The following is a 24,753-nucleotide window of genomic DNA, read 5'->3' as shown; positions in this document are numbered from 1 at the left end:
ACAGTGGGACAACTTCCCCTTTGTTAAAGGAAGTCAAGCAGCAGCATCAGAGGTGTAGACATTACTAGTACCTACCTGCCAGTCAGAGCCCAGGTGTGTAAAGGCCTTGCTGGGATCCTTAAGGGACAGATGCCCAGAATTGTGTGGTTAACTGCCCAAGGTAGGAGGGTAGAGGAAGGCCTAGAGACCTAGGATCAAGGGGAATTTGGAAGAGGAGGGAATTTGGATGGGAATTTGGAGCCGGGGAGGAGCCAGTCAGAGTTTGGGTTACTTAGTGGGTCTTACAACTGGTCTTGCCCCCATAGGAGCTGACCAGTAGAAACAAGTAGCTCTCTGACAGCTCCAAAACATATCTGCAAGTATGCCACCAGAAGCCTTTTACTAGTTTCATTTGTGTGGTAGAAGCAACAACATAACATGATCTGCAATTGTCCAGTCACATGGACAGGCTTATCTGATCAGACCCAGGCTGAGGGCAGGAAGTTCAGAGCAGCACAGTCACACAGATAGAGCCCTCTTTCCTGAGAGATGCCATTTACCCAAATCCCATTTCTCAGAGCTTGTCGCCCTACCCTCCTTTTCCACGCACAGTTCCCCTTTGTGCAGTTCTGTGGATACACCATATTAGACATGGGCACACCTCAGGGCCTTTGCAGTTGCTATTCCTTCTGCCTGTTCCTCTTCTGTCATGGTGTCACTTCTCAGTGATAACTTCCCTGACCTCTGTGTTTAAAACCCAGCATTTAGCTGGGCATGGTGGCGCACACCTTTAATCTCAGCACCCAGGAGGAAGAGGCAGGTTATCTCTGTGAGAGTGAGGCCAAGTTGGTCTACAGAGCAGGTTTCAGGCCAGCTGGGCTACAGCTAAAAACAACAGTAAATAAATAAACAAACAAATAAATAAATAAATAAATAATCAATCAATCCTAGCATCCCTTCCTCCTCCCTGCTTGCCTTTCTGCCCATCTCACAAGCTATCTGACTTCTGGCTGGTCTGCCTCACACCCATCATGCAGCTCCATGAAGCAGAGATTCAGGTCCATTTCATTCACTGATGGAGCCCCAAAATCCAGCAGAAGCTGGCACAAATCAAATACCCAAGTTTCTATGGAATGCATGAATTCAGCAGCAGTTGCCCTGTGCAAGGCAATCTGGACAAATCAAAATGGGAAAGGCTATGTGCCCTGAAATGTCATCTGATAGAGGAGACTGGGGTGCCATACAGGAAAAGAGATCAATGTTCAGTGAAAGACCAGGCAATCATGCCAAAATAATGTGACTAGCTAGTTGGGGCAGGACCCCCATAAATCTAGCAGTGACACCTGAGCAGTCTTCCTCATTTCATGACCAGTGATTTGATGCTATAAAGGTCGATTACTGAGTCGAGTGCAGAACTGACCCAGAGGAAAAAGGAGCACCCAACCCAAGGCTCTGCATACCTGGCTAGGCCAGGGTCACTAGGCATTACTACTAACAAAAGATGGTAGGCAGACAAGGAATCTTCCTATTTGAAACACAAGCCTTGAGCCAGAAAACAGCACTCTGCCCAAGCTACCCCAATCCTATTTCAGAGATGCCTGCCCATATGCTATCTCACAGGAAGCCCCTTTCACTCCAGGCCCTCCTGACTCTCACTGAAAATACACTGAAGTAAAACTGTGAAGCCCCTCCCTCAAAGTAAGCTTCACTGTAGAAAAACCCTCAGTACAATAGGCTACCAAGAAGGACTGCCAGCCCACAAAAGGAGGCAACTGGTCATCATCACTGTGGCAGTGGGAAAGACAGAGGGTGAGTTTCCAGAGTCCCCAGGGGAACAGGTCCTCCCAGGAGGGCAAGAATCTGGAAGGCCACGAAGGGGCCAGCATGCTTTAGTCCAGACGGTCAGAAGGGACCCTCCCCAGCCCTGTCTGGTAGAGCCCCAAAGGAGATAGTCAAACCACTCCTTCGGCCTTTCTTCCTTCCCCTGGCTAAAAGTTTTTTCTAAGGACAGGCTCCAGGCAGTCTGTCCAGTAAGATCTCCCTTGGGGCAAAGGTCAGACCTCCCAGCCGGCTCACCTGGCCAGGCTAGTAAACCATCCCTACCCGGAGGCCCAGCCTTATCTCTCCTGCTAGCCTTGTCATTTACCCTGCCCCCTGCACCTAAACCCAGAACCCAAACTTACAGACACATCTACCAGGCAGCCGCCCAAGCTGTGCTGCCTACGTGGCCAAATCCCACTCCTATAGGCCATCATGAAGTCATAGGGGCCTCAAATAGCCCATATAAACTTGCCCAAGCATTAAGGGCAGTTGGGCAGTGTCAGATTAAACCCAAGAACTCAAGGTTCCCTGGAGAACAGGGATACATCCCACGTACAAAGTTTCCTAGGCATGTAACAGCATTTTGTGAAAGGCAGTACCAGAACCTAGTAAGCTGAGGCTCGGCAGCAAGACCTCAGCAGGTAGAATAGCTAGCTAAACAGAGATAGTACACACAGCCGGAAAACCCTGAGTTGGCCCGGAGACTGCCTTTGCTCGAAATCACTGTAGGCATCCTTCATGAGGGGGAAAGCCCGCAGCAATTACCACCTGCTTCCTGCTCTGTGAAGAGAGGCAGAGATTTGGTAGATCATCAGGAACCAGGGCAGGGTGTGTGGCCCAATCCAAAAGGAGCAAGCCAAGGGCAGGAACAGATCCTTCATCTCCTTTGAGGCCTAGAAGTCACTGAAAACTGGTGTGCACTTCAGAGCCCAGGGAGGAGTCATTTCTAGCCCTTTAGGGTAAGAGCAGGGACAGGGAAAAGCTGAAATGGATAGGTAACAATGTTGATATAAAAAGTAGGGTCCAAGTCTGTGTTGGAACCAGACGCCCCATAGCACTGACCATGCCAGGCCCTGAGAGACACTTGTCGTAGGCAGAGGAGCCGCTGTGTCAACCACTAAGACCAAGGCTCCTAGGACTCAAGGGCGTGGCCTGGCAGCCTGCGCACATCTGGGTCCACAGCAGCATCTCGCTGAGAACCAGCAGGTCCTGTCTCAAATCCCTAAACTAGGCTGGCTCTCTCTTCTGACCCCAGACAGAGGAGAGAAGCAGGAAACTGGCTTGGTGCTGTCGCCAAGAGCTACGGACAAACTTCGCCAGGCACAGCCCCTTCAGGAGCACCCGAGCCAAGAAGGGCAGGGCGCTGATGTGGAGGGAGACCCGGGTTGACAAGACTCCTTCCCAGTCCACCAGGTCCTCCTAAAACACTTCTGGACACCGCCTCACAGTGCCGCCACATTCCCCGCGCTCCGGACTGGTCCGGCTAACTCTGGCACCTGGGCGCCGGGCTGAGGGCCTGGAGGCGGTAGCGGGAACAGCGGCTTCGCCTCCATGTCTAGGGCAGGTAACCCGACCTCCCAGGCTGGGGCGGGAACTAGGGGCACGGCGGGGCCGGCAAAGTTCCACCAACTTCCCCGACCCCGAGGGCCGGGCCAGGTGCGCCCTGCAGAGGCCCCGGAGCCCCGCGGCCGCCTCTTACCTGGCTCCCGGGGGCCGGTGGGGTGCGCATCCCCCGACTGGCCGTGGGTCGGGCTGCCGGAGAGAGACAAGAAGCCGGGCACGAATCAAGCGGGACCCGGCAGGCACGCAGCCGGCCCGAACCGCAGCAAACAATCCTAACCGCGCGCTGCTCCGCACCAGTGGAAGCCGCGGGCCCCGCCCCCGCCCGCGCCCGTTGCCGGGAGACCCGCGTGGGCCGAAGGGGCTCTTTGTATCAAAGCTGCCGTGACATCAGGAGGCGCCCCGACTCCCGGGATCAGGGGGCGGGGCCTCGAGTCGGGGGGCGGGGCAGAAGCCCGTGCGGCCTGAGAAGCCGAGCTTCGGGGGCGGGGCCCAGGTAGCCCCGCCCACCCAAGGTAAGGGGCAGGTGGCTGAGCCGGCGTCCCCCAATGGCCGTGCGGCTGCGGGCCCGGGGGCGGGGAGGACCCAGGGGGTGGGGCGGACTAGGGGGGCCTGGCCCCTCTGTGGGTGGAGCTCGCCCGGGCCTGCCCGAGCCCGCAGTCACCGCAGCCCGAGGACCCGCGGGTCTGAGCTGACGTTCAATCAATCGCTGGCTTCGGCTAGAGTCTCTGTTTGCTGTCACCACTACTCTGCGACATCTGCCCGGCTCACATACACGAACCGCAAGGAAAACCTGCTAAACCCTGCCCCCGCCCACCACTACCACCAGCTCCAGTCTGATTTTTTTATCCTCAATCCTACACACAACTTTCCTCATCTTTTCATGCAAGCGAAAGCTAACCATAACTAACCCAGTACGAATCTGTAAGTGACAACAAGACCTAAAGAACCCAACAGAATGGAGGACCCCCTCTGTGGAATCCTAGCGGATATAACTTACATCAGGAATGCGACCCCTCCTAGCCGGTCACACTCAGGATTAAAACAAGGTAAAAATGTTACGACAAATGCAAAGCAGCAAACATTACAAAACTCGATAGTGCATTATGTAACTGAAGGAAGCAGATTACCTTCCTGACTGGCTCCAGCCCTTTCCCCTGCTCTATAAAGTGGCACAAGCACTTGAATAGTTAGGACCGGCAGGGTGGCTCTGTCTTTTGGTTCATCACCACCACACACACACACACACACACACACACACACACACACACACAACCTCTCTGCCACTTCTCTCCGGCCCTTTGCTCTCAACTTCTCTCTCCCCTGCTGTCTTTCCTGCAATAAATTCCCAGTTGCCTCTCTGTTTACCAGGTCAAAGCCCACTAGGACTGCAGCCCTGCTTGGAACAATTCAAAAAGTACAGCCTTAGCTAGAGGAGGGGCCTCCTGGTAAGGGCTATGAGTGGGGTAGGACTTCCCTGAATTTATGCCTTGTAGTTTCTGTATGACGTCTCAGTCTGTGTGCAGAGGTTGCAGACTGTTTCTCACATTGTCTCTGTCCACCCCCACAGACCTGGACACACAGGGGCCCATTCTGGCTTTGAAGGAAGGCAGATCTGGGTTTGAATCCTATTTGTCAACTGTGGGAACTGCACGGTCCATTTCTTGGAGTTGTTGTGTGTCCTCTCATAATGAGCACACTGAATGTTATGCCCTGGAAGGTGGGACCCTGGAATGCGTGGGTGCTTTGCCCTGAGACCAGAGCTCAGCAGCTTCCTGTGGTTAGGGTGTGGTGAATAGAGGTAATTGATCTACCTTAGTCTCTCTTTCCTTCTAGGCCCCACATTGTCCCCATGAACTACTACTACTCCTACTCCTGAAGGCAGGACCGAGGCAGTCAGGGTGTTCAGCCAGGAGGGTGCAGAAAGCCTGGCAAGCCCCTTCCTGTCTCACCCTGAACCAGGAGACCCAGCCATAGCTTTCAAATGATTTAAATTGGGACTGGAGAAATAATCTGCTCCATGGTTAAGAGTGCTGGCTGCTAACAACCAATGGCAACTCACAACCATCTATAACTCCAAAGCTCTCTTCTGGTCTCTGTGGGCAATTTAAACAGGGTACACTTAAATTCATGCAGTCCAAACACCCATATACATAAAATAAAAATTAGTAGGGGCTGGAGAGATAGTTCAGCAGTTAAAAGCACTGGTTGCTCTTGCAGAGGACCTGGGTTCAATTCCCAGTACCCACTTGGCGGCTAATAAGCAACCATAACTCCAGTTTCAAGGAACCGGACACCCTCTTCTGACCTCCATGGGCATTGTACGACATGGGTACACTTACATACATGCAGGCTCATACACATAAAATAAAAATAGTATTTTTAAAATAAAATAAAAATAAAATGTTTTTTTTTCTTTTTTTGGTCTTTTTGAGACAGGGTCTCCCTGTAGCCCCAGCTGTCCTGGAACTCACTATGTAGACCAGGCTGGCCTTGAACTCACAGAGATCCACCTGCCTCTGCTTCCAGCATACTGGGATTAAGGGCGCGTGCCACCACGCCCGGCTAAAAATAAATAAAATGTTGTAAACATTAAAACATACTTTTTCTGATTTGTTTTTGCTAATTACAAGTTTAAAAGCTCTATGGAGTGGGTGGTGTCAGTGAGTCCCTCTGTATTTTTCCCACAGGAGGAGGGTTGGCTATTTTTCCTGAACAACAAAGTGAGCTGGACATAGTGACTAATGTCTGTAATCCCAATACAGTCTGAGGCAGGCGGATTGCTATGAGCTTGAGGGCAGCCTGAGCTACAAAGTGAAATCCAGTCTTCAAAACAACAAAAAGGCAGAGTGACAGACATGCTCAGATGTAGTGAACATTGCTGCTACCTTCTATTTACCACAAGGAAGTCACTTCATGTTTGGAAGCCTCAGTTTCTTGCTCTGTAAAATGCAAATAAGACAGTTCCTCTTTCTCTCTGGTGTGAGGTTTAGGTGGAACAGTGAAGAGAGTGTCCAGTGCATTGCAGACCACCCTGCAGCACTCCCACAACAGCTCTCCTCAGCTGTCTAACCCAGTGGTTAGGTGTGTGGCTGACTAAAAGACCCTGCAGAAGGTTAACTCTCAGTTTCCTCATCTGTAAACTCAAGATAGCATTGGTAGGCATTTTAGAATTTAGGAGATAACAGTGTTGGGCACTTTATATAGACCAGTGATTTTAAACATTTTTAAATTTTGGGAAGATCATAATAATCAAGACCTATAAGATACTTAGTACAAGCTGGGTGTGGTGGTGCTGCACACCTTTAATCCCAGCACTCAGAGGCAGAGGCCGGTGGATCTCTGTGAATTCAAGGTCAGCCTGGTCTACACAGTAGTAAGTTCCAGGCCAGCTGGGGGTCTACAGGGAGACCCTGTCTCAAAATAGACCCCCCCTCCCCCCAAAAAAGATACTTAGTACAGAGCCTGGCTCATAGCAGGAGCTCAGTAAACAGTAGCTGTTGCTAATTATCCTTATGGCAACAGGCTGAGAGAATAGAGAAGGAAGAAACTGAGGGACTAGCTTTCAGGAGAGGGCCTGCCACCTGCTAGCTGGGCTCAGGGGAGCAGTGACATTGGTGGTGGTGGGGGGTGGTATTGGTCTGAGTGGTAAGGATGGAATAACGTGGGGACCAAGGAGTTCAGGCCAGATCTCAGTGTCCCTGGTTCAAATGGGTGCTAAGGGTTGGGGGCTGTGATGCTTCTTGTGATGTAAGCCCAGCACATGGAAGGCAGAGAAAGGAGGATCAAGAGTTCAGGATAATCCTCAGCTAGATAGTGAGTTCAAAGCCAGCGTGGGCCACCAAGTACCCTGGCTCAAAAAAACAAAGAAAACTACAACTAAACAAAATAACCCACAACTACAACAAAACTAATACAGCAACAATAACAACGAACCGTATAATAATCTCATGGTGGCACCATGCCTTTACTCCCAATAGTTGGAAAGTGGAGGCAGAAGGATCAGGGCTCGAGGGTCAGTCTCAGCTACATAGTTCATTTAAAGCCAGTCTGGGTTACATGAGACTCTCTCTCAAAACAACAGTAAAACTGGGGCTAGAGATGGCTCAGTGGTTAAGAGCACTGGATGCTCTTGTAGAGGACCTGGTTCAGTTCCCAGCACCCACATGGCAGCTAACAACAACTGTAAATCTAGTTTCAGGGGATCTGACACCCTTTTCTGACCTCTGTGGGCATTGTATAACATGGGTGTACTTACATACACATAGGCAGTACGTTCATACACATAAAATAAAAACAATGAATAAAATATTTTAAATATCTGATATATTATTTAAAAGAAAAACACCCAAAACAATAGCAAAATAGCACAAATAACGAAGGAGGCTAAGAGTGAGTTAACACAGAAGAGCTGGAGATGTGGCCACCAGTGGTAGACATCTTTTCCAGCATGCTCAAAGCCCTGGGCTCAATCTCCAACACTACAAAGAGAAAATACCCAAAAGTGAGTTAACAGGAAATATAGTCCTGCCCCTGAGCAGAACACCCCCCCAACCAGCCGGGAGCACTGGAGGTCTTGCATTAGCATCCCTGGTCTCTTAATATAGCAGTGTTTTACGTATCATGGAACCAAATTGTTTTAAAGTAGGAAGGCTGTGGCTAAGCATCTCATGTGCCCTTTTATGGTTGGGAAGACTATGGTTCAGAGATGACTGGGACTTTTTTCAAAGCCACGCGGCCATATGTCCATTGAACAGGCCCTGACACTGACTGTGAACTCACAGCCTTCTCCTTCCTGCTCTTGTTTGCATGGGAGTAAGACAGGTATGGGACAGGGGTGTCTTTTTCACCTTACTAACCAGTGGCCTGAGTCTCCTAAGGGATCAGACTTGCCTTTTGAGGGGAAAGAATAACATTCAGAACAAATCCTCTTCTAGACAAGTCTTTCAGAGAATGCATCCAAGAATAACTTTCAGGTGGCAAGCCACTCTGATTGATTCTTTCTGTCATGGAACTGATTCTCCTGTTGATATGAGAACACCATACTCCCATGACATTGGATGTCGGAGTCAGATCGAAGCAGATATAATGTCAACAGGAATTCTGTCCTCCAAAGACATGTGGTCATCTGGGGGGCCCAGGTGAGGGGAGAACAGTGAGTTCTTGAATCATCACACCTCCCACCACTCCCTGTAATGATTTTTCCTTCTCCCACCAGCATGCAGCAACTCAACATTAAATTTAGGAAACAGCCAAGTTTGTCAAGTCTGGGACCAGATGGAAGGGCTGGCTGAGCACACAGGGTCTCACAATGCTTAAAATGTGCTCTTCTGCACATAACCTGGTGTTAGCATCACCCAAGAAACTGATGGCAGCCAACCTCAGCCTAGTGGACAGAGAACAGTAGATACAGCTGACATCAAAGCTGAAAACAGTGCAAGTCTGGCCCAATGGCTCTCAAACCGAGTTCTTTGGAACCCTCTGTGTAGACCCTGTTGAAGGGAAGAAATGTTCCACACAATCAATAGGGTCAGTGGAAGGGCCCATGAAGGTCAGAGGAGAGAACTACAAAGCTGTCCTCTGACCTCCACATGTATGCCTTGGCGTGTGCACATACATGTGCGTGTGTGTGTGCATGCGCACACACATAAAATAAATAAATAATAGAAAAGATGAGTTCCGTGTCTGTCTGCTTTACATATAGCCTTCCACGGGAGAGGTCATGTGAACAAAGGGCTCTGTGAGTTTAAAAATATTGAAAAATCACTTCTCTAGTGTAACTACTTTCCCGTGCCCAGAGAACAGCCCCACATTGGGAATGGCTTTACTCCTCCCTGCTTCCCAGTCTGCCAGTGACAGCCAAAATCTTAGCTTCTGCCTCCCAGTCTAGTGCGCTCCGTGATGAACACGTAACCAGAACTCTCAGCTTCAGTCATGCTAGCCACATGAGTAGCTTGTTTCTATCAACACATACACACTGGACATGGTTTCTGTTCAGCACAATGTCATTATTCAGCAAAGCCTGCTGGGATTCACCATCTGTTCTTATCCTTTGTCACCTCTCTTTAGAGGTCCCTAGACTCCACACTCAGAATTCTCAGCTTCTGGTCCCAGAACAAAGTAGGTGCTTAGTGACTGCAGCAGTGGCCTCAGAAAGTAGGCAGACGGGAGGCAGAGCCTGTTGCCTCAAGGGAAAGTTGTTCCCAACCTCCTACTTAGAAAAACTGGGAGACCCCTAGAAGCCTGAGCCTTTCCTCTCTAGGAGGTTCCTGCCCAGGGTCTGGCACAGATTCTTGGGAAGCTGACCACTCCTCCTTCCTCTCCATCCCAACCCCTGATCAGCTTGCTCAGTTTCTCTGGGTCCCAAAGCCTCCCCTGGAAAGCTGGAGTTGGACGTGAGTGTTCCTCCATTTTCACACCCTGCACCGACCAGGAACAGACCCTACACCTACTGGTGTCTGTCCTCTGCTGCAGTTAGCTCCTGAAGCCAGGCTCCCTCCTGATGTGTGGCTGGACCCTGTACAGACAGGGTGAGCCCAGGTCTTATCGATTTGTGAGCCTAGGGTGGGTCTTCAGAGGCTCTCAGCTCTATTGTTTGTCAGCTAGTACCCATGAGAACAGTGGGTTTTCTTACTCATTCAGACCCAACAGGAGGGGCTGATGGGAGAAAAGCCTTGTTTCCTCTTTGACACTCATTTCTGACTCATGCAGTTACCCAAGAAGAGGTAGCAGGGGAGGGGAGAGAGGCAAGGGCTCCTTTTGACTGGTCCAGGGAAGGCAAGGAGCAAACTTCCTTTTCTTTCCATTGATGAAATCAGGTGACTGCAAACTATACCCATGGTGGTAGAAACAGTTCTCCTCTCCTCAGACACCTCACCTTCCTCCTTCCCTTAGACTGGGCCAGTGGGATGATTTCCCTCAAGAGCCCCAATTTAGGTCAGTTCACTGACAACTCATACAAATTTTCAGATTAGCTGGTAAAGCAGTGAGTGTTTCCTGGCCTGTGGAATTCCTACCTGTTGGAATCACTCAGGGGCTACACCTGTCTACAGACCACTAGCAATTTAATGCAAATGGCAGTGTGAAGTCATGTGTTTCAGACCCTGGGTTAAAAAAAATTCCCCAGGTAGCAGGGCATGGTGAGGCACGTCTTTAATCCCAGCACTCGGGAGACAGAGGCAGGAGGATCTCCATGAGATCAAGCCCAGCCTGCTCTACATACGAGTTTTAGGACAACTGGAGCTACAGGGAGAGACCCTGGCTCAAAAAAACCAAACCAAAACCACAACAAAAGTCCCCAGGTGATTTGAAGGAAGGACAGTTTGGCAGCTGCCCTGCTAAAGCCTTGTGGATGGCAGCAGGCCTGGTGGGACCATGGATGAAAGCATCGTTTGCTGGTTCACCCTTCCTAATGGATGAAGAGCTGCTACCTGCCAGACCCTATTATGGGTCTTGTAGGTACAGCTGAGATCAGTACAAAGTCTTGGCTGGGAACCATGGAGCTGGCCCTATAGTGGGGCAAGTCAGATGAACAGCAAGTGAGTTAGAGACACGTCATATGTGTTAGACAGAAAATGGTCAGGGAGAGCCATTGAGAGTTCCAGGGCTTACAGTGTAAGACCCTGTCTCAAAACAACAACAACACAAAGGAAGGAGGGGAGCAAGGGAGGAAAACGGGAGGGAGGGAGGGAGGGGACACCAAGGCAGGGTGAGGGTCTGGATAGCGGGGCTAAGAAAGCTGTCTGCATCCAGGATTGAAGCACAGCATTGCTTCACAATAGAGCCTACTCACTGCCAGAACAGCTGTCAGGACCCTTGGGGGCCTCCTGCTTGCCCCTTTCCCTTTAGCTACTGTTGGGGCAGAGGCCAAGCCTCCAGCCTCTAGCACCACAGGGCCAGGGCCGGGTACATGGATCCTTGAGGATCCTTCCTGTGTAACCACCCAGGGATTTCAGGCTTGTGAGCAGGAGGGTGGTCTTGTAGAAGTGAGGAGGAACTCAGGATCCGAACACCTGGATCTGAGGCCTGGCTCAGTTTTGTAATGGCCCAGGTCAAGTGCGTAGCTTCTGTAGTACTCACTCAAGTGAGTGCCTCAGTTTTCTCCTCAGGCAAACCCAGATTAGACCAACTCTATAAGGGGATATTCATTAAAAGATCTCTTTCAAGAGTCTGAGGCTAGCCTGAGCCATATAGTGAGTGCAAGGCCAGCCTACAACACATGGTAAATTTGACCAGCCTGCACTACATAACAAGTCTTTATCTCACGCAAAACAAAATAAAGAACAAAAAGAGCTTTTCTCATCCTTGGTGCTGGGGATTGAATCAAGTGCCTCTCACGTGCTAGGCAAGTACCCTACTACTGAATCACTGCTAGAAGAGGAAATCTCGGACTTCTGTAAAGTTTTCACCAATCAGCATGAGACCTCTTAGGAACTATGAGCTACAGAAATCTGAACATGCAGTGCTTTAAAGCTGGAATGGGATCCAGTCGTGGTGGTGCATGCCTGTAAACCCTGCATTTGGGAGGATGGAGGAGAAGGATTGAGCCTGGATAATGTGTTCAAGGCCAGCCTAGCCAGCTTAATGAGATCCTATCTTAAAAAGTAAAAAGGATTGAGGTATAGCTCAGTACAGAACAGTTGCCTAGTATATGTGAGGCCCTGGGTTCAATCCCCTAGTTTTCCAGTACAGAAACAGGGAAAATGATTACAAAATGGGTAGCAGTGTCTAAAAAAGAAAATAGTCTCACCCATAATCACAAAGCTTTGTAAAGACAAGAAGGGGAGGTAGTTGGGAATAGCCTGAGAATATTGTTTTAGTATCAAATGTTTTGTTCCTCTGACTACTAGAAAAACTCCTGTTTATACTGCAAAACCCCACTCCAGTGTGACCTCCAGGTAGACTTCCCTGTCTTGTCAAGTGACAAAAAGTGAGTCCCTAGCTTCATTATCTTTATGCCTTAAACACAGTATATGGTGCTATGAGGCCTTTATCAGGTTCCCCACCAGGCTACAATTCTTGAGGACAAGGTCCATGTCTGTGGTGTCTTTGAACTTCAGTTCCCTAGTGTCTGTGCCCAGCACACAGTGGTCACTTCAGGGAACTCTGAATGGCATTGAGGGTCACAGACAGAAGGAAACAGAGGGCCTGCCTGGCTGTGAATTAGCAGAGCCTCTCGGAAAGTTCCTGAGACACGTATTTGTGGGGTTTGGGGTTTTGTTTTTTATTTTTTTGAGACAGGATCTTGATGGGTAGCCTAGGCTGGCCTCAAACTTGTGGTGATTCTCTTGCCTCTGCCTCCTGAGTATAGGCATATGACTCCATGCCCAGATCTGAAACATTTGAAAGGAAAGAGCCAAGGGCATCAGAGAGGCCTCCTTCAAGACCTAACACCCTTTTCCCAGAACAGAGAGATGTCAGTTCCGGGGAGAACCCCTATGTCCCATGGAGCCTGGACCCCAATGAAAAATCGTTTCCTGATGCTTATTAATAAGAACTACCAATTATTGCCCATTTGCAATATGCTAGCCTCATCACAGTCCCTTATTTATTTTAACCCAAGAAACCCACAGGGCAGCTGTTATTGCACCTGTGCTGCAGATGAGGCAGGTGCAGTGATGGCCTGGGTACAGATCTTCCTGAGCAAGGCAGAGCTTCCCTCTGCTCTCCACTATCCTGGGATGCAGGCATCTACTGGCCAGCTCAGCAGCTTCATCAGCAGCTCACACTGGGTCTTGGGTCTTTGCCTACATGCACCTCTGCTGTGTCTATTCTTAGCCTGGTTCCTTCTTCAGGACACAGATGGGTACTTGGGCTGGGTCTCTGCTGGGTCACTCCATGTCTTCTCAAGAGTGCTGCCCAGCAGGTCTTCTGACACCCCTTAGCATGTCCCTGCCCTTCCCAGTCTTGGGTAGGTTCCCTGCCTCATTCTCAGCCCACAGTGAGGTCCTCTGCAAGGGACCGTTCAGGGGGCTGGTCATCAGTCTTGGAAACTTTTCCCCTCCCCAGAGAACAACTTCCAGGTACCGATGGGAGTAGATGGTGACTATATAGCCTTTTTCTGGTCAGGACACATGGAAAAGCTTGTAAATCTCCTTTGAAAGCAAACACAGTCCCTCACAACTGTCTCCCAAATTATCTCAGTGGAAAACACCTCTACCCCACAGCAGACACAACACTAGCCAGCCTGTAGGCCAGTACTGAAGCAGAAATAGAGCCCAGGACCCGCATCAGCAGTGAGCCTGGGGCAGTTCCAGGAAGGCCCTATGCCACCAGCTTCCTTCGGCCCACCCAATCTATCCTTGAATAAACTGAAGACCACAGCAGCAGACGGATGGGCTGGTCTGGAGACTGGAGTTGGCCTCTCCTCTAGGGCACACACACAGCTCTTTGTGGCTCCCCTGCCAGGGCTGGGCTCTGCAAAGGGAAACCAAAGGCGCCTGGCCTCAGGACACTGAGCCAGTGTTCCTCCCACTTAGGGAAAACCACAACTCAGGGCTAAAGGAGCCACTGTTTTCAGGTGGAAACTGGAGAGGCTGAGCCCAGAAGAGGCCAGTTTGGGGGTGCTATAAAAAGAAGGCAGTCTTCCAGGCCAGATCTCCTGCTGTCCTGATTTGACCACAAGGCTGCATTCAAGAGAGTGAGGTCCCTCTGGCAACCAATCAGTCCAGACCACAGCCCTAGCCTTGGTGCTCACCATCTATAGCTGACCCAGTCTTTCAGCCTAAGGTGTTCATGGGAACAGGAGGGTTAATATCAATTCAGTCCCCTCTTGTTTTTTCAGTGGTCTATTTTTTGCTTGTTTTGAGAAAGGGTCTTGCCAGGTACAGTGACACATGCTTTTAATGCCAGCACTGGGGTGGGCAGAGGCAGGCAGATCTCTGTGCGATCAAGGTTAGCCTGGTCTACACAGCAAGATCCAGACAGCTGAGGCTACAGGGAGACTCTGTCTCAAAAGAACTAGCAAAACAAACAAACAAAACAACCCAAAAGATCTCATATATCCTAGGCTGGTCTCAAACTCTTTATGTAGCTGAGATGATCTGGAACTTCTTTTTCTTGAGACAGGGTCTCCTGGCCTGGAATTCTCTATGTTGATCAGTGTGGCTTCAATCTCACAGAGATTTGCCTGATTGAACTTAGGATGCAGACAGTTGTTAGCTGCCATGTGGGTGCTTAGAATCAAATCTGGGTCCTCTATAAAAGCAGCCAATGGGCTGGAGAGATGGCTCAATGGTTCAGGGCACTGGTTGTTCTTGCAAAGGACCCAGTTTTAGTTCCTAGAACCTATGTGTTGGCTAATATCTGTCTGTAATTCCAGTTCCAGGGAATCTTATGCCCTTTTCTGGCCTCTGTGGGCATTACAGGCACAGATACATTTACATATATGCAGGCAAAACACTCATACACATAAATTAGAAATAATTTTTTTTAAAGGCCAAATGTGGTGGCACACAGTTTTAATTCCAGCACTCAGGAGGCAAAGGCAGGCAGATCTCTGTGAGATCCAGGCCAGCCTGGTCTATAAAGGGAGTTCTAAGACAGCTGGGGGTTCAGGGAGATCCTGTCTCAAAATAACCAAAACAACAACAACAACAAAAAAAAAAAACCAACCAAACCAACAAAACAAAACAGCCATTGCTCTTAACTGTTGAGCCACCTTTCCAACCCCTCATGTCTGCTTTAACATGCATTAATATAGTTGTATGGATGATTGATTCATTAACACTAAACAGTGCTGTAACTCATTCCTGCCTGGGAGACTGTATTTTCCCAGTCTTAGGAAAGTCTGGGGGCTATTTTAAATTGAAAAGTCATCAAAAATGCAGAAAACATAGCGTGAAATAGACCTCAGAAAAGATACTTACAGCATGAGAGCTGGAGGGAGCAAGCAGTGTCAACCTCGCCTGGCAACATGCATGTTGGGGGCTTGAACTGTTACCACTTGGAACATGACTCCACATGGCCATGAAAGCACCTTGAGTATTGGTTTGGGGATTGCAAACAAATTGAACAATCTAATAGTCTTCAAATACAGGATGCCAATCAACTGTACTGTGTTAGAAGCTGATTGAGGGAAAGGTGGGTCCTTAATGGCGTAAAGCATGGAGAATACTCAGCAGGGCAACAACTCCATTCCTCACTGTTACTGTTACTTGCTGAACATATCCCATCTTGACATCCATGCAGTTCCCTTTTCTTGTGCTTTTTCTAGCTCAGAGCCAGGTGCGAATTGTACCCAGGCTGGCTGGGCAGCCTTGGTTGGTGAGGTTGGTTCTCTTTTCCCCTTGTCCTTGAACCTCCAGCACTGCTGCCCTCTGCTCACTCACAGCTGATGGTACTGCCCCGGCATAGTGGTACAGACCTTTAATCCCAGCACTCAGGAGGCAGAGGCAGGCAGATCTCTGTGAGTTCGAGACCAGCCTGGTCTTCATAGCAAGTTTCAGGTCAGCCAGGGCTGCATAGTAAGACTGTGTCAAAAACAAAAAACAGCTGATGGTGATTCATCAAGCCAACCAAAGGGGCACACCTCCTGTCACCAACCAAGTCTGCCTACCCCGCCTGCACAGGAGCTTCACCTCTGCCTCCTCGATAGAATACAGATGGACCCTTATCTTTAGGCCCTGGACCCGACCCTCTAGAGGGTTCTTTGTTTCTCTGCAAATCCCCACAGCATCTTCTGTACCCTCAGTTTCTGTGTCTCTATTGATTCATCCCTCACCAGGTTTGCCCCTGCTTTAAAAGTCCCTCCAGGGGCTGGAGAGACGGCTCAGCAGTTCAGAACACTGGCTGCTCTTGCAGAGGACCTGGATTCAGTTCCTAGCACCCACATGGTGGCTAACAACTATCTGTAACTCCAGTTCCAGGAATCTCACACCCTCTTGTAGCCTCTGCAGGCACTAGACATGCACATGGTACACTCACAGTATGTAGGCAAAACACTCAGACATGCATAAAATACAAATAGAGAAATCTTTTAAAATCTCTCTTTTCAGGCTAGGCATATACCTCAGTGACAGAGTTCTTGTTTAGCATGCAGTGTTGTGTTGGGTCCCATCCCCAGCACCACAAAACAAAACCCTCCATTCAATAGCTGTTAAATGAGTTAGCTGGAATTGCTTGGATCTTCTTACCTGGATAACCACTGCAGTGGTGATCCAGCAGTCTTTACTTTCAACACCTACTATCCTGGCTTCTGCCTGAGTCCCTGGAGTACAGGATGGTTATCGTGTCCTCCTCAGCTCTAAAAGTGGCCGCCTTGTGCTTCCAGTTCTTTCTCTTTTTCTCTGGGGGTCCCATCTGACCTGTGGCTTTAAATTCATCACATGTTGATGCCCAGCTTGGACTTCTTCCCTGAACTCCAGGCCCCTGCACCAAGCTGCTTGGAGGGTGTCCTAGCCATTGGACCTGCCAGAGTATAAGGGAAGCAGGAGGCAGAGGGACGTCAGCTGATCTCACTGGGTTCCAGAGTAGGGATGGCCCTGCCAAATTATTCCAAAAAGAAGGGACAGAAGTCTATGTCCCCTTGGCCAGCCATGAGGGACAGGCACCTGGAGAGGGCTGCAATCTTAGACAAGGCAGCCTGGTTGGCCGCTGGGGAGGGCCTACTACAGCCTATACTTCCTGAAAGTAGAGCAACAAGAGTCTGGGTCCTACAGGGTCTGGATTCCTACCTCAGCCTGCAGACAGCATCCCCCCAGTAGCTGAGTGGCATCTAAAGGTAACATGTCCACAAACTAGATGCTGAGTTTCCCACCAAACCTGCTGCCTTCCTCAGTGAAACTTCTACTCTGCTTAGCAAAGGACACTGACATTCACCCAGAGCTCAATGAGGCACTGGGACCAGCCAGGGACACCTGCCTCTCTCAGCTGATGGCCCCACAGCAGCAAGTCCTGCGGTTGCACTCACCAGCTGTCACAACCCTAGACCAACCTGCCACCTCTTCCTTCTGAAAGGCTCCAGCAGTCTCTAAAATCCCCAGCTCACTACTTGTTAGTGGTAGCCTTGCCTGACCAGAATTCTGGGGGCCTAGCACACACCCTGTGTTCCCCTGTGGCTCAGGCCTCTGCCCACCAGCTTCCTTCCAGTCTCCCAGCCCTGGCCCTGAGCTATAGCAGCTTTTGATTCTTAGATCAGTCAAGCTCTCTCCCACCTCAGCATTTTTTGGCTCTGCCTTTACCTCTTGCTACCCTATGACTGCCAAGCTTAACTCATGTCACCTGTCACCTCCCAAGATACCTTCTTCCACAGAGGAGTACTCCCCACCCATTACCACGCCAGGCACCACTCTGCCTTTATTTTCTTCCAACACTCATGTGGGTCACCTTGCTGACTGATGCTCCTGTTTTCTGGTTTGAGTCTTGCCTTCTCCCCTGGAACACAAATTCTTTGAGGAAGGGAACCTTGTCTTACTGTTGGCAGGTATGACCTTGGTGCCCCACCAGAGTAAGTATGATGAGCCCATGGCTACAATTCCCCCAGAGAACCTGTAAGGCCCTGAGGTGACAAGCACTGGGCACACAATATGGCCTTGCCTTTATATTTTTAAATAAATTGTACTGTGGGCCAGAAAGATGGCTCAGCAGGTAAAAGCACTTGCTGCTAAGTCTGAAAATGTGAGTTTGATTCTCAAGACTTACACAGTGGATGGAGGACTCCCAAAAGTTGTCCTCTGATCTCCACACGTGCACCACTGCACACACATGTCCACCACACAGACATATAAATAAAATGTAATAAAAATAAAAAATATACATATTGTGTATAAGATATACACATGAGCTACTATAGTAGAATAATTAGAGTGTCACAGCCCAAGAGCAGCTGTAGTCTATTCACAGAGCAGAATTCCCCACTAAGCTTCACTCCTGTCAGCCACAGCCTAGGGCCGCGCATTTTTTCCTTAGACTTGTTCATCCTACTTGTTTGCTGCTTGTACTCTTGACCTACCTCTCCCCACTGCTTCCCCACCCATCCCTGGGAGTTATTTCTATTTTCAATCTTTACATACTGACCTTTTTTTCATGGTGCTGGGGATCAAACCCTGGCCTTAAGACATGCTAGGCAAGCGTTCTACCACTGAGCTACACCCCACCCCCTGACTTGTAATGTTTTTAAAGTTCCATAGATAAGAGATCATACATATAGTGTTTTCTTTCTAGCTGAAGCTTTATGTCAATGACTGACTCAGCTTTCAAAGCCTAGTGTGACCACCAGCTCCTTACACTTGCCCTGACTCCCAAGGCATAATTGGCTGCTGCCTCGTGGGACTCCAGACATAATGCGAGCACTCATCAGCACTCAAACAAGGTCTGGGGACTTGACCTCAGGTGAGGAGATCGATCCTACTTCAGGACTCAGCACCTCACACCCGTCAAAGCTACATGCTTTTAGACCCAGGTCCAGGGTACAGTCTGCAGGGCTCATGGTCAACATGAATGCCAGAGTTTAGGGACTTTCATCTCATAGCTGGAACCTCATACTCCCATTTATGAAGTGGGGATAACAGTACCTACTGCAAAAGGACCACTCAGGGGCAGGTTCCAAACACAGGTGGTAGGGGAGCACAGCATTTGTCCCCTATGTTGCCCAATCCCCAGCCCACTTGCTAGGCAGTTCCTTCCTTGCATCTGATCATGAGGGTACATTTTACCCCTTCCCCACTGCCAGGCCTGTGGGAACCCTGAGAGAGGCTTGCTCCCTTGTTATTGGGTTTGCTGGGTGTCCTGTTCCCAGCAGGGACTCCCCCTGTTTGCTTTTGTCCTTCTTCCTCTTAGCTTGAGTGCATCTGTGTCTCTCCTTGTGAGCACCTCCAGGACTCAAAGGCAGTGAGCAGCAGCAGAGCCTCAGTCACCCTTCCAGGGAGCAAGGAACACATGGAAGAACCAGTGAGCCAAGAGCGGCCGGTGAGCCAAGAGTGGCCGGTGTTTGGGGCTACTGGACAGGCAGGTGCAGCTACACCACCGTGCAGGGGCCTGGGAACCACAGGAGGGCTGTCTGAGGCTAGGACACTAGACTGTTCTTGACTCAGATATTCTGGGAGTTCAAAGACACTTCGACCAGTAGGTCCCAGAAGCAGTGATACGCAGTTTCTCTGCTTCATCCTTTCCCACAGCAAGATGGAGGTTAGACCACATGACCTTTGAGAAGATCATGAGGTTCCATTCACCTGTAACGGTGTTGTCTGTGGAGCAGAGGGAGCTTGAGGGCAGTTCCATGGTAGCTGCTACACTTGCTCCACCACATCTGGCTTGTATCAGCTCAATGAAACCACCTGGAGTCCGGGGCCTTCCGGGCGCCATTGAGAAGACATTAGGAGATAGTATTTGCTTAACTTTTAAAGTCAGATCTGGAAATGTTTTAGGTTCTTATTAACATCTATTGTGGGACATCAAAAACAGAAGCAAAGCAGAAATTAAAATGGTAAGAACTGGGGGTAGAAAGATGGCTCAGCAGTTAAGAGCACTGGCTGCTCTTGCAGAGGACCAGTGTTTGGTTAACAACCATTTGAAACTCTAGTTGCAAGGGATCCGACATCTTTTTCTGGCCTCCATGGGCATTGCATGCATGTGGTACATTTACATACAAACAGGCAAAACACTCATAACACATAAGATAAAAATTAATACTTAAAAATATTTAACAAGCTGGGTGTGGTGGCGCATGCCTTTAATCCCAGCACTCAGGAGGCAGAGGCAGGCAGATCTCTGTGAGTTCAAGGCCAGCCTGGTCTACATGGTGAGTTCCAGGACAGCTGCGGCTATAAGGAGACCCTGTCTCAAAAAAAAGACCAAAAAAAAAAAAAAAAATTAACAGAATGGCAAGCATTCCTCCTCCTTGTTTTCAGTGTCTCGGGAGGCCTTGCTGTCCCTGCTCTTTACCCTCAATGCTGCCTCACTGCTTCTCTGAGCACTGGTTATGATGCCAATTGGTATTGCCTGTTGGTTGCTTCACTAATTAGCTATAAGCCTCCCAGCCTGAAAGCCTCAAGAGGGGCCACCTGTAACCAGGGCTCACAGCAGCACCTGGCCTATATGATCCCTGAGCACTGGGTGTGATCATAAGGGGTCTAGGGTGGTGCGTATGTTCGATGCTACATGGGCAATTTTGCCCACAGCTGTCGGCGAGGCAATGATGAAAGTAAGCACTTCCCAGAGGCCTACTCTGTGTAAGGGCTGGAGGAGGAGCTCTGCATAGGTCCCCACTTCAGGTCTACCAGGCACAGTACAGACATCTGCATTTGCTACAGAAGCTTCCAAAGCTTCGGCGCCCAGACCCCTCAAGTGCTTGAGAAGGGTGTAGCCAGTGTGTGCACATGGTCATGAAATTTGTCAAATCTGCAAAACTAAAACATGTTGGGATGCGTTACCTTAAAAGGGCTTCAAGCCCCACTCAACCTTGATGTGTCTGGTATGTGCCATTCTTCCCATTTCACAGGTGAGAAAGCTGAAGCTCAGAAAGATTAGCCTTCCAGAAGACACTCAGGGCCAAGACTTGGACACAACCCTGCCTGTCTCCCAAGCCCTTTCTACCATGCACAGACCCTCCAAACCCAGGGAAAGAAGTCCTGGGTAGGGCTGGAATGTGGTTGCCCAAGGACAGCTTTGTAGCTGTGTAGGGTTCTGAGCAGAGGGAGGGAGAGAGAATCTCTGATCAGAATGGCTCTAAGTCTAGAGTTCAGAATCCTCAGCACTTGGCATCAGAATCCTGGTAGATCTGAGCCCTGACTGCCACCCAGATGTGCTGTCTGCTCTCCTAGCTTCTGAAGACACTGTGCCATGCATTAGCCCAGATCACCCTAAATAAACCTGCTTTCTATCACCTGCCCCTTCCTGGGTGCCTCCTTTGGGGCTGCAAGGCCCAGTTTAATAATGCCAGGCTGGGGCAAACAAGAGCTGGCATGCTTGCCTCTAGGGCAGGCTCTCCCTTGGCCATTCTGCAGGGGACCAGTTTTGGCTGCCCAGGCATTCAGTTTCCTTCATTAGAATGGGCCCCGAGCTGGCAGCCACTGACCTCTGGACCCACTCCATCACAGCAGGGATGGAAAAAGAGAAAATGAGTGTAATAGAGCTGCCCCTCCCCAGCAGCTGGGGTGGAGAGGGGGAGGGGTGTTGGGATGGACAAGGGTAAGGAAGGGGTGCAGTGCCAGGCACCCTACAGGCTTGAAAGGTCTCACTTAATTGAAAGCAACCCCAAAAGAGACAGGACACAAAGCTCTTTCTGAGGGTGAAGGTCAGCAGAGACAGGCTCACCTCACAAATGGCGGTCTTCAGCCAACAGCGTCAGAGCCAGTCAAAAGAGAGAATGAGGGGGCTGGAGAGATGGCTCAGTTAGGAACACTGGCTATTCTTGCAGAAGACTGGGTTCGAATCACGGGACCCACATGGCAGCTAAAAACTGTAATTACAGTTCCAGGGGATCCAACGGCCTCTTCTGTCCTCCACAGGCATTGCACAACATGGGTGCACTTACTTAAAAAATATATTTGATTTATTTTTATTTTATGTGTATGTGTGTATTGCCTGCATGTAGGTAAGTGCACCTGTGTTGTGCAATGCCTGTGGAGGACAGAAGAGGCCATCGGAGTCCCTGGAACTGGAGTTATGGACAGTTGTTAGCTGCCATGTGGGTGATGGGATTTGAACCTGGGTCTTCTCCAAGAACAGCCAGTGTTCCTAACCGCTGAGCCATCTCTCCAGCCCCCAAATATATTTTTTTTTAAAAAAGAGAGAAAGAAAGCAGAGAAAGTAAGGAAGGGGAGACCTCGGAAGCCCCAGCTTTCTAGAACATTAAAGAGCCGAGGCAGAGTCCAACACAGGGTCTTGGTGGCACTCACCCAGCTCCGGATAAGGATAAAAAGGATAAAAAAGTGAGGTTTGCAGGCATCCTCTCAGACCAATAGCAGAGATTCCAAGTGTGAATTCTTCCAGAAATGTACATTAGCATAACAAACGCTCAGCTTTTTAGACTGAGGATGGCAGCACCCAGGGGCCATGTGTCCCCAAGAGACATTCAGAGCCTTTGGAAGCTGAGCTATGCAGCTTTGTAGGGCCACCTGTTTTCTCTAGACTCTTCCAGCCTGGCTAATGGGATTGAGGAATTTATCAGAGCCCACCATGGATAGCGTGTGTGGTAAGGGCAAGAGCAGATGGAGAAGTGTGGAGGGTCTTCCAACACCAACCCATAATCCACCAGCTGAGCGGCAGCTGGCCAGTAGGAGTGCAAGGGCTGAGGACACCCAGACAGGCTGTGGGGAAATGACAGATGCCCAACCAACGCTATTCAGTGACTGTGGAACCTTGGGAAAATCTCTTAACCTCTCTCAGCACTATTTCTCAAGCAGAATGATGAGTTCAGAAGGCCTGGTATGATCCTAGCACCCAGGAGACAGGCAAAAGGATTTCAAGTTCAAGTCCAGTCTGCGATATAGAGGGAGCGCCTATCTCAAAACACCAAAAAAAATTTTTTTTAATTAAAATCAAATTTAAAGACAATGTTTTATATTGCCCAGGTTATCCTTGAACTTCTGATCCATACCTGATGTATGCCACCAGGCCTGGTTTATATGGTACTGGGGATCAAACTCAGGGCTTCATGCATGGTAAGCAAGCACTGCACCAACTAAGTACATCTCAAGATGCTAAAAATTTGTTTTAAAAAAGCTAACCTTTGCATAGCACTTACTGCGTGCTAGATACTAACCTATGCACTTTCTTTGCAACTCTAAAAGCACAGGAAGGAGGTGGTACCACCTTCATCCTGCAGGTGAGAAAACAGAGTGTAAAGAGTGAAGAAACACTGAGGTCACAGAACTAGAAGTGGCAGACAGAGACATGAACCTCAGGCCTCTTGGATCCAGGGCATGTGTCTAACTGTGATGTGAGACCATCTCTGTCCCCTCACCCGGGACTTCCAGGTGTGCTGGTGGGTGATGCTATGAGTGAGCACACTGGTCAGGGCTGAGAGGCCTGAGTGGTGAATTTGCTGCAGGATTGGAGAGGACAGGCCTGGAAAGCTGACCTGCTGGGACTGGAGGGCAGAAGGAAGGGTGGTCCACAGTAGTAACACAGTGATTCTAGAACAACAGTGGGCCTGGTGAGCTTGTTAAGATGCTGACTCTAAAATCTACCTGAGATCCTGAGGTGGTAAATGGGTCCCAGCAATCTGTACTCAGCTGACTCTAAATGTGTAAGGACGGGTAGGGTGCACTGGGACGGAGGAGGAGACAGTGATAATAGATGACGATGATTTGGAACAGAGAACCCTGTTCTAGTCCAACCCCAAAGAAGTTCTGGGCCCTCTGCAACCTCCACTTGAAAGAGGAGATGTTACCCCAAATGGTGGTATCACTGACTGTTTCCCAGGGCCCAAGAATAGCACCCCTATCTTCTCTACTCCTTGTAACAAGCAGCGGTGCTGATACTATCCTCTGATTACAAGTGCCCAGAGGGAGGAATAAAAATTAAAATTGCCCTGATGGTAGCAGCTACTCTGTCAGGAGAGGGCCCACGTGGCGGTGGGAAGGCTGCAAGGTCAGCTTGTGCTGCTCGATGGGCCCCAGGAGGCTGGAGAGTCTCCCACACTGGCAATGCAGGACTCCTCCCAGACACATTCACAAGCAGGAAGGGACTCTGTGACAGTGGTCAGGCCTGTGGGTCTAGCAAGGAGAAACAGATGGGGAAAAAAGAATGGTAAGCACAGGCTGCTCTGCAAGGTAGTGGAGTTTCAGGGGCTGCTGTTCCTCGGGCCTCAGATGCTCCAGCTAGCTGAGACCCTCGGAGACCTTGCTTTCATGCAGACCCGAGAGCACCCAACAACCTCATGACTCCAGTCAAGTGCTCAGCACATGCCAAGCTGTTACACCTGCTTTACTTCTCTGCATACAACCTAGCGTGGGACCAGTATATAGGCAGGAAAACTGAGGTTTAGAGAGGCTCAGGGACAGGGTAAGCAGCAGAGCTGATAAAGGGCAGGGCTGGGGCTCATTTCACGCTTGCCTGGTACTCTGGACTCTCCCTATCAAGGGCTCTTGTTCTATAACAGGACCAAGTTCTGGTGGTTCTGCCTTGATGGCTTGAGTTTTACTGGTTCTGGGAAGGGTTAGAATCCTGAGCTGGCAGTGGGTAAAATGCAGAACTGGCTTCATGATCAAAGTGTTTGTTTGGGATCCAAAAGCTTAGGCTCAGGGGTTGATGAGATGGCTCAGCAGGTAGAGGTGCTTGTGATGCAAACCTGGCAACCTGAGTTTGATCCCTGGAACCCAAGTAAAGGTGAAAGGAGAGGACCTACTCCACAAAGTTGTCCTCTGACTTCTATATGTTCACTGTGGATGTGATGCACAGAGAGAGAGAGAGAGAGAGAGAGAGAGAGAGAGAGAGAGAGAGAGAGAGAGA

General features: G+C 49.7%; 1 protein-coding gene across 3 annotated transcripts in view; it reads right to left on the bottom strand.

Moving 5' to 3' along the window:
* The window catches only part of Rab11fip4 (RAB11 family interacting protein 4), a 117,989-nt gene that overhangs the window by 34,431 nt on the left and 58,805 nt on the right, over window positions 1-24,753 (bottom strand). Inside the window, exon 1 of one of the 3 annotated variants that reach the window (XM_017795217.2) lies at window positions 3,500-3,668. The exons of the other annotated variants lie outside the window; for them this stretch is intronic. Coding sequence (XP_017650706.1) covers window positions 3,500-3,529 — 30 coding nt within the window. The 5' untranslated portion in view covers window positions 3,530-3,668. Of the gene's footprint in view, window positions 1-3,499; window positions 3,669-24,753 lie in introns of those variants that run through there. 3 annotated transcript variants of the gene reach the window in all.

This window comes from Nannospalax galili, unplaced genomic scaffold (genome assembly GCF_000622305.1).
Source record: "Nannospalax galili isolate Female #2095 unplaced genomic scaffold, S.galili_v1.0 scaffold8, whole genome shotgun sequence".
In the NCBI taxonomy this organism is placed as follows: domain Eukaryota; kingdom Metazoa; phylum Chordata; class Mammalia; order Rodentia; family Spalacidae; genus Nannospalax; species Nannospalax galili.
The sequence above is the reverse complement of the archived record's forward strand: the minus strand, read 5'-3'. Positions and strand labels throughout refer to the sequence as shown.